Source organism: Danio aesculapii, chromosome 7 (genome assembly GCF_903798145.1).
Source record: "Danio aesculapii chromosome 7, fDanAes4.1, whole genome shotgun sequence".
Classification (NCBI taxonomy): Eukaryota; Metazoa; Chordata; class Actinopteri; order Cypriniformes; family Danionidae; genus Danio; species Danio aesculapii.
The window spans coordinates 31188156-31207584 of NC_079441.1; the positions used below are offsets into that span (position 1 = coordinate 31188156).

At 35.2% G+C, this 19429-nt stretch overlaps 2 protein-coding genes across 2 annotated transcripts; one reads left to right on the top strand and one right to left on the bottom strand.

Moving 5' to 3' along the window:
• Nucleotides 1-2345: 2345 nt before the first annotated feature.
• On the bottom strand, nt 2346-6412 carry arl14ep (ADP-ribosylation factor-like 14 effector protein). Its single transcript, XM_056462850.1, has 5 exons — nt 6243-6412; nt 5256-5454; nt 5030-5149; nt 4711-4766; nt 2346-2745 (listed from the first exon to the last, which is right to left on the bottom strand). Exons 1-5 carry the CDS (start codon nt 6311-6313, stop codon nt 2517-2519), a joined length of 675 nt encoding a protein of 224 aa, XP_056318825.1. The 5' UTR covers nt 6314-6412; the 3' UTR covers nt 2346-2516.
• Nucleotides 6413-6678: 266 nt separating this feature from the next.
• Nucleotides 6679-19403, top strand: si:ch73-314g15.3 (uncharacterized protein LOC368688 homolog). Its single transcript, XM_056461616.1, has 12 exons — nt 6679-6823; nt 7556-7644; nt 9091-9209; nt 9565-9667; nt 10193-10281; nt 10397-10546; nt 16012-16179; nt 16261-16330; nt 16415-16493; nt 16576-16729; nt 18603-18707; nt 18786-19403. Exons 1-12 carry the CDS (start codon nt 6717-6719, stop codon nt 18831-18833), a joined length of 1281 nt encoding a protein of 426 aa, XP_056317591.1. The 5' UTR covers nt 6679-6716; the 3' UTR covers nt 18834-19403.
• Nucleotides 19404-19429: the final 26 nt, after the last annotated feature.

A 19429-nucleotide genomic window follows, 5' to 3' on the forward strand; every position in this document is an offset into this window, starting at 1 on the left:
TATCATTAAGAACACAGGCTGAATACTTTTTCTCTTATTTGGAGTAAATGGATTGAGTATATTTCACTAATGTGCCCAGATTTTTCTTGAATTGTAATTTTTAAATGTAATATTATGTGTCTAAATATATATCTTTTCTTCTTTAAAGGAAATCTTCTAAAGGATTTGTAGCTCCCCATGTTTTACTGTTTATAGTTGTTGTTAAAGAAAATACAAACCATATGCAAGATCTGTAAGTCTTTTTCTGTATGAGAGATTATGTAAGTTATATATGTATTTTCTTTTGGAAACTCAAAATAAAAAAAGAATTACCATATTTTATCCATAACCTACTGAAGATTAAAAATTGTAGTTCATAGTTACAGCCTTTGATTTTTTTCCATTGGATTGTGACCCTGGGGTGATTACGTGATATTAAAGACACAGCAATAGCATCAGATGCAGCAGACTGGTTTTATGACACCAGGTTAAACTTTCTGGCACATTTACCGCACTCACATAATTAAATGAAGAATAGACTTGGGCCTATTGGTGTGTGTGCATTGTTGCATGCTTGGTTTCTATATTTATTACCACCTCAGAGGATATTTGGGGTCGCGAGTCACTGGCGTTGTTATTTTGGGGGTTGCGGCCTAAAAAGTTTGGGAACCCCTGCTTTAGGGTACATTTTTGTATCCTTAAGGTACTATGAGGTACACATTTGTACTTTTTAGGTATTAATATGCACCTTTAAAGGCACGTGTGATTGTGTAAGGCAGTGTGTCCCAACCCTGTTCCTGGAGGCACACCAACATGTACATATTTTGGATGTATTCCTTATCTGACACGTTAACTTAGAGTTTTGGAGTCTCTATTCTGTTGAGTTGATTTAGGCTTGATTAGGAAGAGGTTGAAAATGTGTACTGTTGGTGTGCCTTCAGGAACAGGGTTGGGAAACTCTGCTGTAAGGTATGAAAGTGTACCTTTTAAAAAAAGGGTACCATGTTTTGCACCTTTATTTCTGAGTGTACAGTGGAGATCAAAATTAGAGAACAGCCTACAATTACCTTAATTTCAAGGTCACTGCTTAGTCCTATTTGAATTTATTCTAACTCGAGCAGAGAAATTGATTTTAAAGCATATTTCATGATTTGCATATATTGTGAAGCACAATATCAAAAACTTTGAAAAACAACACTGATCAAAGGTCCAGATCATTTTCTTTGAAAATTAGCTTTCAAATTCAACAGCTCTGCTCATCACTATGCAGTGTTTTTAACCTGAGTTTCTAAAATGCATCAGGCTTGTCTATGTTTTTTTGCAAAGTTCAAATGATTTTTGTGGTGAGGAATTCCATGAAGACCTTATTTGTACAAGTATCCCTTTCCTTGGCTTCTTCATGCACATTTTTACCTGGAGTGCCCAAATTTTCAATCTCCACTATATATTGTTTTAGCATTTATAAATGGCAAGTTGTGCATATGCAACAGTCACATTTCAGCTGATTTGTGGAGTCACTGGATTTGTGGAGTCACTGCAAAGTTTACCCATAATTAAGTGACAGTTTCATTTTTAAGCCCTGTACCTGTAATTGAAACGCATTGAGTTTAAAGCAATCAGACACAAAAACCTGTACCGTCTGTAGCTTTAAAAAAGATACATTTTATGAATACTAGTGTTATTTTACATTTGATTATAAAATTTTTGTAACAATACTGTTACTCTCCAGGCAACCATAAAGAAATCTTTATTCTATTTTTTTATGCCTGCTATATTTATATTTTATGCAGATATCCTCTCCTTCAGAATCATCCCAGTCAATATAAAATAATGAATTATTTCCGAATAGAGCTATTTAAGTCATGTGATTTGTTTATTCAATATGTTTATTCATTAGTCATTTTTTCACAAAAACTAAATAAACAAATGACAAAAACATACTAACATTTTTGTCAAGGATTAAAGACAAAACAAAAACGTTTAGGGAGGGGCAATTTGTTAAAAGAACAAATGTCCTGTGAAACGTAATGCAGCCTATAATGATCTATACCAGTGGTTCTCAACCACATTCCTGGAGGACCTCCAGCACTGCATGTTTTGGATCTCTCCTTTGTCTGTCATACCCATTTCAGTTCTTTCAATCTCTGCTAATGAGCTGATAATCTGAATCAGGTGTGTTTAGTTAAGGAGACACAGAAAGTGTGCAGAGCTGGTGGTCCACTAGGAACGTGGTTGAGAAACATTGATCTATATTATCTTACTAAAACCTTTGCATTAGCACTGTGAACTTTTGCTTTTATTTTTATTAACGTGAAAACATACAAAAACAAAGCATTACAGCATAACAAATAAAAGACACATAAAGGTTGAAGTAAAAACGTAAGATAGCATTCTTTATTAAATGTTTACATAAAAAAAATCAAACAATACACCTAATGAATTATGTACCCCAGGAATGTCCATTTACAGAGTTAGTGCCAGTCCTTAATGCTGAGAAGCAGCAAAAATATCATCTTCTCGCTCTTCCAACAGGTTGACTAATTGGCAAACTTATTACGGATGATCTCTCCTCCCTCCACTTCCACCTGCTCATACAGCCACTTGCGGTCACAGCGGCACTCGACACCACACTTTCGAGAGCCACACTCAGGACATGGATAGAAGCAGCCCATACAGTCCACGTCCAGACAGTCACACAGATCCTTCCCACAGGAGATCAGCATGCCTTTACTGTCATACACTTTACTCTTCAGAGACAGCGACTGTCTGGAGGGACAAGAAAGAAAGTACACCAGGTACAAGATCATTCAGTCTCACTGTTCATTTGAATGTCTAAAGTTGAAATAAATCACTTACGAAGGAGAATTTTGCTCATAAAATGCAAAATATATAAAGTAATAAATGTTATTAAATATTCCACACTTTTTATTAGTTGAACAAGTTCATAATCCGGGTCTTTAAAGTACATTTATTTTTCCTAGAACTTTCAATGTTAATGTACTACTTATACCATGTACACTACAAAATGAATAATTATGTGATTTGGGACACTCTAATTCTATTTTCGAGTAATTAGGATGGATAGCAGGCCAACTGGGACACAGCATAAGAAATCATACAGCATTTGACTAGGTTAAATACAATGGCAATTCATTTAATTCAAAACATGATTTAAATGTTAATCTGCAACTTTATTAAACTGTTGAACCTGTTCAAATGTATAATCAGCCAATCACATGGCATTTAGTCATGGTGAAGACAATGTATTGAGACCATGTTCATATGTTGTGTTGGGAAGTTTTGCTCTTTTCGAAGATTCAGATTTCATGGCTTAACTTCCTTAGAAGAGCTGGCTTCAGCAGTAGGCTTTTATGTTCCTCTGTGTCGAGTTTCATCGTGGGTGTTTTGTTTTTCTCTGAACGCTACCTTAAATGTACAAGTAGCTAAAACTCGCTCATTCAGAGACGAGAACCAGCGCACATGCAACAGCTTTAACCAAAAGGTAAACACAAAACAAAAGTTTCCATCTGGAGCTCCTTCACAGGACTCAACACTTGTAAACACTCGCTCCATCGGGCTTGCGGCTCTCAGCACCACACACGCTCATCATGGGTATCAAGCCGACCAATCACAGAGCTTGCACTACGCGTCGTTGCGACGTGTAGTTACATTTTTTGAAAGGTGCACATCAGCATAAACGTGTGCTTGATGCAGAAGTATAAATCAGCCCCAAGTCTATCAAATTTAGTATCACTTGGAGCCCTCAAATTTAGCCAAATTTAGCAATTGTGAATGGTTTGCATGTTCGTAAGCAATCTTTTTGTTCAGTGTTTTCATAAAAGCTTATTATTAAATTAATAGTTTTGCATCAATATTTATTTTAAAATATTGCACTTAATCATTCATTCCTAATTTAGACTGATCAAAGTCCCTTTAAGGCAAGTCAATTCACTCGGCGGCCATCTATGAAATGCCACTCAGTCATTCTGTTTGAATAGGCAAAGATCAAATTCTTTAAAATTGCTTGCCAAGCTTACGATTAAATTTCATATTAGGAATCACTAATAAAAATAAACAACAACCGTCTCTTTAGTTTCATTTCTAAACGTTCAAATAACACAAAATCTACAAAAAGTTTTTAAAAATCACATCTGGTCCGAGCCCCTCCCCTGGAGAATCCTCAGTTTATATCGCTGATTGGCTCCTATACCAGTAGGCGGGGCTTAATTCGCCATATTGACCATTACACTTTTCCCATTCAAAAATATACGAGTGACCTGTCTTGTGTATTCTATAGTCTTTGGTCTAAAACACCAATGGCTTTACCTGTTTATGTGATGCAGGAAGGTAATTGCATGTAAATATCATATCAAAGAAATGTGTTAGATTTCATTTATACATTTTTTTTTCATCCTAGTACAGGGGTGGGCAAACTCGATCCTGGAGGACCAGTGTCCTGCATAGTTTAGCTGCAACACTAATTAAACACACCTGCACATGCTAATCGGTGCCTTCAAGATCACTAGAAATCTATAAACAGGTGTGTGTGATTAGAGTTGGAGCTAAACTGTGCAGGACACCGGCCCTCCAGGACTGAGTTTGCCCACTCCTGTCCTAGTAGATTAAAATGAGTACTTTGCAGGCTGTGAATTAAAAGCCAAATATATCCAAATTAATGTAGCCGTAGTGTGATGAAGGTGACGTGCTCAAGAGTACCATAAAAACAAGTACCTGTCGATTGAGGAGAGTTTCCCTCCTGCACGTCTCCGGTCATTCATACCTCTGCCCTGTAATACAGAAACAATTGCTGACTGATGTAATATAAAGCTAAATCGGAGCCGTTCCTTTTCAAATTGAACCAATTATTCCAGAAATCAACGCTGTTAACTTCAACATATCCACACAGAAGATTTGTATCTTTCACACAGCAAAATCTGAAAGTGAGATTTGACATTAAATGGCAAAAAAGGTGCAAGACGTGTTAATGGCTTGCAGAGAACTGACATAAAGTAAGTGTTAGTAATTGCATATTCAGCAGTGCACGTGATACCTTCATGCTGGAGTCTCTTATAGGTTGTCTTCTGTCCTTTGGTCCAGAAAGTGAAGCAAATCGACTAGAATCGTTGGCATCCTTTGCCACTAATCCTCCTCGGTTTTTCCGCAGCTCAATCTGCAACCAATCAATAAATAACAATAGGGCTTGAATTTCCAGATAAAGTTGAACAAGAAGAATAACTAACGATTTATTTAACTGATGATTTCAGCGACACACACACCTTTGAACCATCTCCTCCAGAGTTTGAGAAAATAGTCGGCACGGCATCTTCTCTGAGAAACAGTTTTCCATTATAGTCACGGAAGCAGTCAGGCTGAAAATGCTCTGAGCACAAACATGAGTTCTGAGTGGGAACAAAGTTCTTTCTCCCGAGGCTTCGTACCCATTGCTCAGCCAGCTGAGGCTTGCTGATCGGGAACCTGAAGAGGGAGAGAGAGATGGCAAAGGTGGCTTTTACTCCATTAGTCTGTTATTTCCAAAACAGTTTCATCCATCCATCAATACATACAGTGTCTATAAAAAAATCATACTTCTTTGAAATAATTACTTTATTTCTCATACAGGCTGAAATCAAATCACATTCTGAATAACTTTTCCAGCCTTTGAAATGGTTTGTAGCCTTCTCCTAACCAGTGCCTTTCTACAACTGTATCCTGAAGGTCTCTTGAAAGCAGGGTGTGAGTAAAGGTGTAAACGTTTGCAAAGTGTGATGTTTTTCTATAGGCACTTTATCTATTGCATTCAGAAGTCATTTGTGCAAATCACCTAGTTTTAAAATTTAACTATTTATCATTACAAACTGACCAATCGTATCAGTTGTTATATTTGAGAATTTTGGTTCAAAATTTGAGGCAACAGAATACAACCATTCAGTTTAACAGTTAATTATGTCTTGGATTCCAAAACATGTTAAATAATGGTAATATGAATCTATCAATCAATATAGTAATTAAATATTAAAATGAAAGCAACGAAATTAGCACGTGACATAAACAGGTTGATTCTTCATAAGCAAGGATTGCAATAACCGTTACTATGCTGTCTTTTGTTTATAAGAAAGTTTAAGATTTGTAGATCAAGTCACATGTTGATTGTGAAAACTCTCTCTGCCACTACGGTATTTTATTCAGATATAACTTATACAGCAGCTCGTATCCATGTAAACAATGATGCCTAACACAAAAGACGCCGTTGTTTTAGAGCTTACCTGTAAAATCGGATCTCGGATCCTTTGACGAACCGATTTGAGCAATCGACAGCTGAACAGGAGATCGGCATGGTTCTGAATTTCTGAGTAAAACGTTATTGTTGAAGGCAAATCAGAATCATTTTACAAACGAGAGCGGCAAAAAGCAGATTCCGTGCTCTGTGTGCGCATGCGTTGTTATTTGTTTAGCAGCCACCAGACGGCCAGAGAGATCCGTTCTGTTTGTTTCCATGTAGAAAATTCAGCTTTTGCAGATGTCATTGCTTCAACATTCAATATATTAATCTAATAAAATAATACTTTAGTTTCCCTTCATTATGAATGCTTGCAAAAACGAACAAATAATAAACATTTAAGAAGTAAAATGGGCGTAGTTTATAAACTTTTATTTTGAAGTAAGCCTCAACCGGAAGTTCACAAACCGTTTCCTCGGTGAATTTGTAGCCTATGGTGGAAGGCATAAATAAGTTCTGAATGGATCATTTCGAGGAAGATTTAGTTGATGCGCTTAAAGACGTTGTAAAGGCAGGAAACTGGCAGTGTGTGGGAGACAAATCTGAATTTAAGTCACCTTGCACGAAGTAAGCGCATGCCATTGTCTAATAGCGTACTCGCGAGCACATGATGCTGTTAAACTGTTTTAAAGAATGGCCGAGTCTAAAAAAATAAGTCTGCTTATAATTGCACGTGTAATTAGACGAAAACTATTAAACGCATCTATTTTGAAAAGCTGTCATGCTGAAAATAGGGTTTGAAATGCACTGTATGAAATGCAGGGGTCCAAACAAATTCTTTATGTTGTCCCAACACACCGATTAACTTAACTTAAATGGTTTTACAAATTTAAGTGGATTAAACATAATACAATTAAGTTGTCCCCCCAAAAAACTTAAGAACTGTGTTGTTTCATCTCATCCCTACTGGAAAAAATCTGCTTAAACATCCTAGGCTTTTGGTCACTTCCAGGCTGGTTTCCAGCCATGTCCAGCCTGGTCTTAGCTGGTCAGGCTGGGAGATGACCAGCTAAAACCCGCTTGACCAGCCTAGCCAGGCTGGGAGCCCAGCCAAAACCAGCTATGTCTAGCTTAAACCAGGCTGCTCAAACTGGTTTTAGCTGAACCCAGCCTGGAAGTGGCCAAAACCCCTCTAAAACCAGGCTGGTCAAGCAGTTTTTTCATCATTATTCAGCAAAGATCATTATTTTTGAGTGTAGAAACAGATAATTGAAATGAAATGTGTTTATGTCCTCACTGAAAATATATCATAAGTGTAACACACTCCGATATTTTCTGAAAATGTTAAAACTCTTAAAGGTTTTACTCAGATGACGGAGAGCATGTAGTGCTGGTGCATACAGAGGATGATCAGTTCTGGGCTATGGACTCATCGTGCCCACATGAAGGTCAGTTGACACTTAACTCTTATTGATCTATCTAGTTCTAATTATTTAATTTAATTTGACATTCATAACTATTTGACTTTGTTTTTGAAATACAATGTCATTTGTTGTTTTATATGATAAATACATTTTGAACCAGTATTTTTAATCGTTAAGCCCTCCAATACAAAACAATATTTAGCAAAACACAATATGGCTAACTGGTGTCTGTTTATGTCTGTTCTAACCTTCCTACTTTTACCACTAGTTTAACCATTAGTGTCAACAGGGACATCAGCTTGGATGCCATATTACTGAATTACATATTTCATTTTTGCTTTTTGTTTGCCTTTCTTTTAAGTGAGTAATGCTCACTCGACAGACAGTACACATAAAATTAAAATAATATCATTACCCAGTCATCCACATGTTGCATCTACCCTGTTTCTTCTATAAAAACAAAAGAAGATATTTTGAAAAATTGTGGTAAGCACTATTGATGACGACTGATATTTACTGCATGGACTTTTTTCCCTAAAAACATCTTCATACATGTTCATACACAATTTGATTTAGTGGATGACTGGAACTAACTTGTTCAATCACATTCATACATTTTGCATGATTTGCCCATCCCCAATGAGGGTTAGAGGTGGGATTTGAGGCCACTCCTCCTTATATACATCATATGTTTTCATACGAATGAATGACAGTATGTAAAACAGCTACATTTCCTTGTTAGATCGGGCTGGTTTTAACATAAGTGTAAAACATTTTTGACATAAAAAGTGCCACAGTGACTACGTTTACATGGACATCTGTAATCAAATTATTTGCCTTAATCTGAATAAGACAATAATATGGTTAAGGTGTTTACATGAGTTGCTTTTTGAATGATCCCTTTTTACATGTTATAGCCCACAATTCAATCAATGTCATTGCGTCACCACGCATTCACTTTTCCTCCAGAGTTTCATGTAATTTCAGGTGTTTCGTTTTTTAATTTTCAACTTTAACTGCAGTTCGGCACTTTCACTTTCATTCAGGAATATTTCCTACATGCCCCTGTGACAAACCAGATATTGAATGCGAGTATGAACTGCTGGAAGAGTGTTGTTTTAATGGAATTTGATACCGCACACCTCATGGGGGAAAAAACCTCTGCATTTGTGTGTGTACAGACTATCCTGTCAGTACATGACCTTACATGACGGTAATAGTTTGATTGCAGTGTTTACATGTCTATACTACACTTTAATAATGCGACTAAAATCGGCATACTCCACATATCTAAATTTGATTTCTGTTTAGTTCAATTATGACTTTAATCGGATTCAATAAATCCAAAATCGCTGTTTACATGGTAGACTCTTAATCAGAGTATTGTCTCAGTCGTATTAAAATCTGATCATTGGGAAACATACTCAGTGAAATTATGATTAATGAATATTGTGAAATATTGTTCAACAGGTGGCCCACTTGAGCAAGGGGATATTGAGGATCTAGGCAATGGGAAACTGGCATTGATTTGCCCATGGCATTACTTCGATTTCAGCCTTGAAACTGGTTCCTCTTCCTCTGGCCTACAGGTAATATTTTATATTAAAATGATAGTTCATCCAAAAATGAACTCATTGTCACCCTCATGCCACAATCCAAAACTGATTGAATTTAATTATTTCTTTCAAACATAAAAGATGAATCTTTTTTATTAGAAAAAAGTGTTTTCTCAGTGGGTTTTTCCCCCTGTAAAAATGAAGTCGGTGCTCATTATTATTGTTTGGTTGACAACATAACACTGTTCATTTTGTATTCTGCAGTAGAAAGTTAATTATACTCATCAGAATTACTAAATAATTAAATTTTGGGGTGAAATATCTATGTAATGTAAAGTGACCAAACTTTCAGTCAGCATTCTTGATGTATTTTTAATTATTTTACCAGAATCAAGTGTATGATGTGCGTGTACTGTATGGAAAAGTTTATATAAACACTCAAAACACACTGTCCCTCTGTCCTATCCCAGTGACAAAGATAACCCACCAAGGTAAGCATTAACAGAGCATATATGGTGCTCAGCAAATATAAGTACACCCCTCACAAATCTCTCTTTTAAATTAATATTCTCATCTAACAAAAAATTATGGTAACAGTCCAAAAATTTACACCCAAAAAATAACTCCCAAATTTATTTGCAAAATTTATTTATTTTTTTAACTCCCAAATAAATTTATTTTAAAAATATTGAATAAAAATGTTAAAAAGAGGAAAAATCAAAAAAGCCAAAAATATTTTTAAAATCACTTGAAATTTTGTAGTTTGTAACTTCTTTTGCAATATTTCGCTTGAATTTTAAGTGTATGATCTTTTTATTTCCACAAATGTTTGATGACAAAAATATTATTTTAATAAATATATCTATTAAATACATCTCTTTTATTTGAACGCACTAAATATATAACATATATTCACTGAGAAATTTATACAAATATTTGTTGCTGAGCACTTTAAATATTTATTGTGGATATATATTATTATAGTACACAATACATGTCTGTGATTTTCCTTGCAGACAGTTTGCCCATGGAAATAAACTCTGCTGAAAACACCCTTTGCATGTGGGCCACCAAAATCCTCCACACCCCAGACCCACAGGAAAAGGTTTGGAAATATCCTTTAAATAAACTGTATCATCCACCTCTGCACAGTTTCATCAGACTGCTCTCATGATTAATCATCATAAGACTTCTGCTGTTTGTTTTTCTGTGATGTGTAGGTTACACTGACCAAGATGGTACAAGAGAACTGGAACAGTGGGAAAATAACAGAAACCGGGGTGGCCAGTCCTCCTGTACAGCCCAGCAGAAAAGATAATCTGACTGTCGTGGAGCCTGGAAAAATCAAACGGGGCAAAGGTGGCACTTTGGTAAATTTTGTTTTAGGCACCGTATCACATCTACGGTGAGAAGGGAAATAAAGAAGGATTACATAAAGACTAGAATACACAATTATATATTGATTAAATATTCATTCCATTTTTGTTGTTTTATAGTTAATATATAGTGAAGCAATAACACTGAGACAAGTGGTATTTTTCCAAATATTAATGTGCACTTTTGATTTTATACAACAGTTGAATAAACAAGTGTATAACATAGAGTGAACTGCATTTTAAACACAACATTGACTGTTTTTTTGGTGAACAAAATATTTCCAAACAAACACACTGGAGCAGAGCATTAGTTGAATGAATCTGTTTTTGAACACTTCGTTTTAGATTTTTTTACTTGAGAAAAATTCAGTGATCCATTCCTAAAGTCACTTGCATCCATTCTCAGGGAGTCAGAATTTTTTTGATGTTTCAGTTAATTACTTAAGTTCGACTTGTCTCTTCTGGCTGTTTTAGTGTCATGTTTATTTATCCATGATGGGTCTAAACCAGCCCAAGGTGCCAGCACATTATTTCATTATCGTTATTGCAGTGTTAAACATGTTGACAAGTACTTTTCGTCATATTTTTCATCAACAACAGAAAAAAAAATATTCTTTTGAATGGCAAAAACTATGACATCAATTTGACATTTTTGTCAACAAAATATGTTGCACATGTACATTTTTGGTAAAGGTCCAAAATACAATACATTATTTAAAAATCATGCTCTATGAAGATATTTAGTCAAATTCGTCATGTAAATATATAAAAACTAATTTTTAGATTGTTAATGTGCATTGCTTAGCTCTTAAAGGTGCAGTATGCTCACATATAGTATGTTTCTTAAATATCTGCAGACATATAGTTTTTGTTATGCTTTAGAGGAGTAAAAAAAGCTTACATAAAGCATCCTTATTGTAGACAAATGTAAAACGTATTTTCTCTAAATTTAGATTTTTTTAAACCCTCCAGATTTTCAAATAGTTGTACCTCGGCCCAAAATTGTCCTACCCTAACAAAGTATACATCAACAGAACACTTGTTTATCCAACTTGCATGAGTTTAAATCTATGCATGTTTAAATATAAATAAAATAATGCACACTTATAATCCAGATCTCATGTAATGTAGGCTACATGTAAACTGAGCAAAAAAAAACAATGTGTGGGAGAAGAAAAGCTAAGAGCAGCTATAAATAAATTTGAAGCACACCTGGAATGCATTTCTACACAAAAGACTTATTCTTGAGTGAAGACATCGTTCATCAGAATGGCATCAGTGATGTTTACAGATCTCACTGAGATCGCAGATCACATTCAGATGATTTGGTTTTTAGTAATATGCCAATATTATTCAATTTAAGTTGAACAGTGCGCAATGCCATTTTAATGCCCTTTCATCTGCCCTATACAACTTGCCACAACAATCTCTTACTTACCATTTGGCAAGTATGTCTTACTTACCAACCATTTGGCCCTCAGAGTATGCAGAGTCACTGATTCGATCCAAGACCAACGACGAGATGATCCCAAGGTTTCCATATCCTGGACCGGGCCGTATCCTGAGCAGCTACTGTGGTGGTCATGGAGGAGTGGAACATGAGACTGATTCCTGTGACGCTCAAGAGACAGACGAGTCTTCGCTGAGGCCAGCCTCCGCCGCTGAGACTGCAGCTCTGCACAAGACGTTTGGCCAGCGGAGAAATTAAATGGTCGTGCCCAACTGAGTCTGGTTTCTCTCAAGGTTTTTTTTCTTCACTTTCGCCAATTAGTGAAGTTTTTTTTCCCCTCTCCGCTGTCGCCACTGGCTTGCATGGTTCGGGATCTGTAGAGCTGCGCATCGTTGGATTTGCTCTTCAGTGTTTGGACTCTCAGTAGTGATTTAAACCACACTGAACTGAGCTCAACTGAACTGAACTGAACTTAAACACTAAAACTGAACTACACTGTTCCTATTTACTATGACCTTTTATGTGAAGCTGCTTTGACACAATCTACATTGTATAAGCGCTATACAAATAAAGGTGAATTGAAAAAATTGAAATCAAAGTATGTATATGTGCACAATCGCCAAATCGAAAAATGAAAGTAAGAGCATATTATGGCAAGTTTACTGTATAAGACAGAATCAGATGCTTTTAGTTTAGAAGTTTATTTAAAGTTGATTAATACAACTGGCATATTACTAAAAAGCAAATCTGATGGTATTTTGATGAATCTGCAAAAGTCTTTTGCTCTCTCTCAGAATTAGGATTTATTTATAACTGCTCTTAGTGTTTTCTTCTCCCACATGTTGACATTTTTGGACATTTAATAAGGCATACAGCAAATGATTGCTTATGTCCAGATCAGTGTAGGCTACATTACAGCTGTGCTCACCTCACAATTCATTCCTTTAACACATATTCCCCTATACATTTACATTTCATCTTTATTCGTTGAAGAAAATGTCAGTACATTTTTGTCATTGTTTTTGTCGTTTCACTTTATCAGTGAAAGAATAATATTTTTCATGTTAATAAGAATGTTCTTTAGGGATATATTGTAAGGGGTAATTTACAATTTTGACCCATAGAATAACCAGTCTGTCAGATGAAGAACAGCCGGAGTCAGAGATTCAAATAAATAAATAAATAAAGTTTACTGAAGATAGTTTGCAGTTTCATCAGCAGAAGCCAGCTTTAACACTCGTAATGAGTTCCTAGGCCACTCTGCTTACAATCACAAATCAATAACAATTATAGTCTCACATAACATCAGTAACTGCGTCATACATATAGGTGTTCTAACCTGATTGGTTAAAACACAGATAGACTAGGAAAATTTCCATGTAGGGTGTGTGCGTACAATTCTGAACAATATCTTAAGCATAAACATCAGACATCCACTAGACTGTTTAGAGCTGACTCCAGACTTGTGAAACGGATCCACAATCAAATAGAACACACACACTTAAAGTATAATCTGTTTCTTATCCAAGGCTGAGTGTACTCTCAGCCGTCTTTATCAAAACTGGTTAAAAACCGGTATAATCTACATTCAGGCGGTTATGTCCTTACTACACAAAGTCTATCTTGAATAAAAAGTAGAATCACTTTAAAAGAATTTACCGTAAAAATAGCAAAATCACTTTAGACATTTTAGATATATAGAAATAGAAATAACAATAGAAGTAGTTGCTTCCAGTCCTCAGCCCTCAGTTCCACTCAAGGTCTCCGTGACCTCTGACCTAGTTTGGTGGCTCCTGAAAAAGTTAAACAGAGACAGGCAAATGCACTGAACATTCTTACATAGAGCAGTGTGCTAACTTCTTCATTAGTTAAAATCATTTCAAAGTTAAATACTCATTTAAATAATCAAATAATCATATTTAATAAAGCTAATGAGAAACAGGATGATGCAAAAAGGATAAATCGTTGATCCATGCTGAGATGGATTGGAAGGTATAAATCCGAATCCCTCAATATAATGAGCAGATTGAGCAGATGTAGTTGACTAAATGCATATGAAATGTGGTTGACAAAAACTACAATGCATGGAGAAGACTAAAATATGACTAAAATTAAAATAGCATTTAGGGAGTGTTTAAGACTAAGGGTTCTATTTTAATGATCTAGGCACTAAGTCTAAATAGCATCGCGCAAAAAAATCAGGGCATGTTCGAATCCATGTTTGCCATTTTAAGGATGAAAGTACGCTCTGCGCCATGGCACATGGTCTAACAGGGTTGTGCTTACTCTCTTAATGAGTTATGGGTGTGTTTTGAGCATAGTGTGCCTCAAACCAATCAGACTCTCATCTCCTATTCTCTTTAAGAATCAGTTTCATGTCTCATTTGCTATTTACTTGACAGACTTTGGAAGAGGAAAAAACTGAATGCTTTACTAGCGAGAAAACAGTGACACAGACCATCTGCAGCGCGAGGATAAAGAACTAGCCTCCTCCATTCCAACTCTTTACTTTCTCTTTCTTTTACTTTTACTCTTTACTTTACTCCTTTACTTTCGTGGATAAGGAAAGGTGTTGTACTCACTCCACTGAAGACATCCATTAGTCTACATATTTAATTTAGTTTGTTAAGCGCAAAGATTTGTTTCAACACTAAAGAATAAATGAACAATAATAACGAAGTATGGTCAAAAAACTGAGTTATATCCAAACACAGGACCTGTTTTTATGCCCTAAATAGTGACGCATACGTCTCCAAAACCCAACAGGTATACAAATCTAAACTTGTTTTTATTAAAACAAATATCAATATGCATATAATAAATAATGCTGCTATAATAATGACATTGTACAAATCCAAATTGTCATGATTAAACTGAAAAATGCCCTCTGACATAAAGAAGGCATGGAGGTAGTGGTTTTTATATTTATGCAGTAAATAATAATTTTTGTAGCATTTTAATCCTTTAATTTTTTTCATACATAAAGATATTTGTGTATTGCATAGGCGCATAACTAAAGCGCTCTGCACTGGACTTTGGAGCAGCTTTTAGATGAACAATGGCGTGCTCTATTTCAGTTCTTCAAAATAGCAATGTGCCAACAATGCGCCTTAACACACCTCCTTTATAGACCGGCAGACCCATAAGTCTACAAATTGGCACAAATGGATTTGCTATTTAAACAATGTGGTGCAAAATGGGAAAAATTACGGTTGCGCTGGTCTGAAAATAGCGACAAAACGCGCCAAACATATCTTGCGCCTTATTGTGCCAGGTGTATGACAGTAAGACTGAAACTGAAGAAAAATTTCTGTCAAAATGAACACAGCATTATTGAAAAAAAAATGATGTCAGTATTGCTCACACTTAGTTCTAAATTTGAGTGTCAAACATCCTTGAAATCCTCTGATTCTGTTGAATCATAGTTTTAAGCCAAAAAAAGTGACCATCATACACTGTGATTTTTTTTAAATATTTTTTTTGGGGGGGATCATTTTTTTGTCCACTCTAAAACTTTCAAAAAATCATACAGAATAATTCCAGCACAAACCCTTGTGTACTGTACAGATTTACTATGCTTTCATTATGTTAGTGGCTGTTTTTGCCCCATTGACTTCCATTATAATTATATATTTTGATTGCAAAGCCATGACAGCATTCTTGATTTTTGGAGGTTTTCGCTGATGGGAAGCAGAAAAATGTGTAATTTTTACTGTTGATCATCAGTTGGCAGCAGTAACCCTTAAGATAGACCTGTGCAAAAAAGTTTCTGGCTTTTATATGGAGTTCTATGGACTAACCAGCAGATTATAGTGTGTTGTGTTTGCATAAATACACTTACTATGTTTAGTATGTTCTGAGCTGCTTATTTAGATGTTTTACAGACATATAAAGGTAAGTGCGCAGGTCTCTCTCTCACACACACATTCACACACGATACACCAGAGTGGATGAAAATATCCTCAACAACACACAAGGGTTAAAGTAAAATGTGTTTGTGTTCCACCAGGCGAGTCGGATTGCCTTACTGCACTCACTTGCTAATATAGAGCAGTGGGCAATAGACCTGTCCTGGGACGTGATAGCGAGATTTTCTACATTTAGACTGAGCACTGGAGAGCCATTACCTCGCCAGTTCTTCGATGACTTTGTCAAAGTTGCGGGAGATGAAGCAAAGGTTGGTATGTTGATGTTTAAATTCTTTAGGCTAAATTTTTAAATAATCTATATTAACCTGACATCACTTTCTCCATCGCAGCATTATCAGTTACTAGAGCAAAGGATTACAGAACTTGGCAGCTTCTTTGGTGCTTTGCCAGTCCACAATGGTCAGTGTTTTTTATGATTGTGACGCATTTACTTAGAACAAGGAGGTGTAAGTTGTTCAATCTTTCTCTTAATGCTTTTAAAAGGTTTATGGCAGTCTGCAACAGATACATCTCATGACGTTTTGTCAAGATTAGCTATAGTGCACATGGTCCATGAGGCCAGGTAAGACATCTCATGTCTGATAGTTAATTTCATGTATGTATGTCTATGTATGTAGTCATGTATTTGCATTGTTTTCGACTAGGGGTTTAGATGTTCATCCTCAGACGCTGTCTCGCTTCGCCGCGCAGGGAGACCAGAGCTCGGTGAAGGTGTTGGAGGTGATTTATGCAGATGAGATCACACATGTGGCTGCTGGGCTGAGATGGTTTACGTATATCTGCTCAAAAGAAGGACGGGTAATAGATTTAACAGCTCAGATTTCTTTACAAATTATATAAATGATCAAATGGTCGATGAAGCTTCCTGGAAGTGACCTTATTGATGGTTTCTGTGTCTTAAAAATGTTGTTTTCCACACTTTAAGCCCTTAAATCAGAGCAAAATGTCTTAAGTTTATAAAGTCATGGATTTAGAAGGTTGCATGCTCTACAATAAAGACAACCTTCTTTAGTATTTTTGTTTTTCAGTACATTTATACCATTGTCCTTCAAACACTGGCACTCAGCTGTATCTACATTTTTCATTTTTTATTTATTTTAAAAAAGTGTTTATTAATAAAATAATAAACCCTAGACCATTAAATGTCACACGTCCCGATTTTTTTTTACATTTGATATAAATTTATAAATAAATAAGCTTTCTGTTGTTGCATTATACTTTGTTATGAAAGGACAATATTTGGCTGAGACAGCTATTGAAAATGTGTAATCTGATGGTTAAAAGAAAATCAAACTACTGAGATAATCGCAAAATCAAATATTGAGAAAAAATCTAAAACCTTTATTTTAAAATATTTACAGTAGGAAATTTACATATCTTCATGTAACTTGATCTTTACTTAATTTTCTAATGATTTTTTTTGTATAAAAGAAAAAATGTATAATTATAACCCATACTATGTATTGTTGACAAATTTTACTGTACCTGTGACTTATTTTTGGTCCATGGACACACATAAATATTTATTATTCTTTAAAAAATGTTATTATTGTTTTTTTATCAAGCAAACTTAATTTTAAAGGTTTTATGAAATTAAAATAAAGAACTTAGATGTTAGTTTCAGTCTGTTAGTTTTAAAGACATTATATGTTGGTGTGCTCCAAAAGTGACAAACTTCACGTTTAGTAGATATAAAACCAATATAAACATGTAAAGCTTGCAGTTTGTCACTTCTGTCTAAATGGATCAACTTTTTTTTCCTCATCACCTCATACTTCAGTTTCTCATCATAGCTTGACCATTTATGCTCTCTAGTGTGACATGCCCCGCCCCCTTCAAGATGCTTTTCGTTTGCTTTTCAGTTGATGTGCTTGATCTCAACCACTCACTGTCAGAGCTGTGATAAAACAAAACACTATTGGCTACTTTTTAAAAAGGGGAGGAGCTACTCTGTCCCACCCTCTCTTCATTTTTCAGTTAAGATTGCATCAAACATCGCATAAAAATGCACATTTCAAAGCGCTTCAATGGACCTATAATCAATATCACTAAAAGAAGGTAAATTAGCTTCCCAAGTATATTGATTTAACAATCGTCTGTTCTGAAAAACAAGACTAAAGTACAGAAGTATTGTAAACTTTTTACATTGCGATCAGAAGGTACCAAAAAGTGTTACTTTCATATTATAGTAATTGGTAACAGAGTTACTGGTAACTTGTTTTTTTGATGGTCCATTTGAGTATTAGTAGACTGTCTGCTTAATATCTGCTGATATTGCTCCTTCAACAGACATTTAACTGACTATAAGAAACGTAGCAAGTACATGTCAACTTACACTAACCCTAACCACAACCTAACAGTCTACTTATAATCTAATGAGAATTAGTTGCAATGTAACTTAAATTCAACAAAAACACCATCAAAATAAAGTGTGATCGAGTTATTTTAACCTTAAACTCTGTACAATTTTTTTTCCCCAAAGTGTTGCTAATATTTAGGAACTATATTGACAAATTGTATTTGTTATTTTTATTTGTGTGAATGATTTAATCTTAAAGTCATATTTTATTTTAAAATACACTTAGCAAATAACCTTTTTGAAAATAAAGAGTAATATGAGCTTAGTCTGTGTCCTCATCTCTAAAACAAACTTTTCTTCAATACATTCTAGGACTCCCTGAAAACGTTTCATGAATTGGTGAAATTGCATTTTAAAGGATTTCTGAAGCCTCCTTTCAACACAGACGGAAGGAAGACAGCAGGGATGACAGAAGAGGTAAACACATTCTACTTTAGCATACTGTAACTCAAAGCCTATGATAATCTCTGATTTATATCTCCCTTTTACCTGCAGTGGTATGTTCCTCTTGTCAAGCCCTCCAGCACACAGAAGAATACTTGATTGTTTTATTCAAATGAAAAGCAGCGTCGTATCCTAAAAAATGGACTCTGATTGTAGAGCATGTCTGCATAATGACACACTCTGAAAGTACAGAATCACTGAATGAATCTGTGAAAGATGTTTTCCACAGCAACCACTTTTTTACTGTTTTCTTATTTTTTATGTTGCATATGGGTAATCAGAGAACTTTCATGATGTGCTATTTAAATATGTGATTTTGGTGTTTCTGACTGATAGGGGGCGCTGACGGGCTGTTTGCTGTCAGTGTAAAGGGTGCGGTTTACACTGCTCAGAAGTAATGCTTAGTTTGATACATTTTGTAGAGTATTATATCTTATTTAAAAAAATTCTTTTAGCTTATTCCTAATGTTGAAAAGCACGAACATTCAAAAACAACTCATATGAAATGATATCTGACGTGGTCTGTCTATACCAAAAAAGTTAATGGAGGTTTTTAGGAATTCTGTCACAAATGGATAATAAACACTCAGTTCCATGAGTGAAGCACAGCGTCTGAAATCTTTCAATCTCAAAAAATACAAATAAAATAAATTCAATGTTTGTAAAATATTATTTGTGTTTTCCAACAGTTTTTA

What these genes read in the sequence shown, in the direction of transcription:
- arl14ep (XM_056462850.1), bottom strand. Translation starts at nt 6,313, where the DNA reads ATGCCGATCTCCTGTTCAGCTGTCGATTGCTCAAATCGGTTCGTCAAA. An exon ending in CTGGAGGAGATGGTTCAAAG is followed by an intron (nt 5,150 to 5,255) that starts GTGTGTGTGTCG and finishes GATTGGTTGCAG; the next exon opens with ATTGAGCTGCGGAAAAACCG. An exon ending in TAAGAGACTCCAGCATGAAG is followed by an intron (nt 4,767 to 5,029) that starts GTATCACGTGCA and finishes TCTGTATTACAG; the next exon opens with GGCAGAGGTATGAATGACCG.
- si:ch73-314g15.3 (XM_056461616.1), top strand. Translation starts at nt 6,717, where the DNA reads ATGGATCATTTCGAGGAAGATTTAGTTGATGCGCTTAAAGACGTTGTA. An exon ending in GACAAAGATAACCCACCAAG is followed by an intron (nt 9,668 to 10,192) that starts GTAAGCATTAAC and finishes TTTTCCTTGCAG; the next exon opens with ACAGTTTGCCCATGGAAATA. An exon ending in TTGCGGGAGATGAAGCAAAG is followed by an intron (nt 16,180 to 16,260) that starts GTTGGTATGTTG and finishes TCTCCATCGCAG; the next exon opens with CATTATCAGTTACTAGAGCA.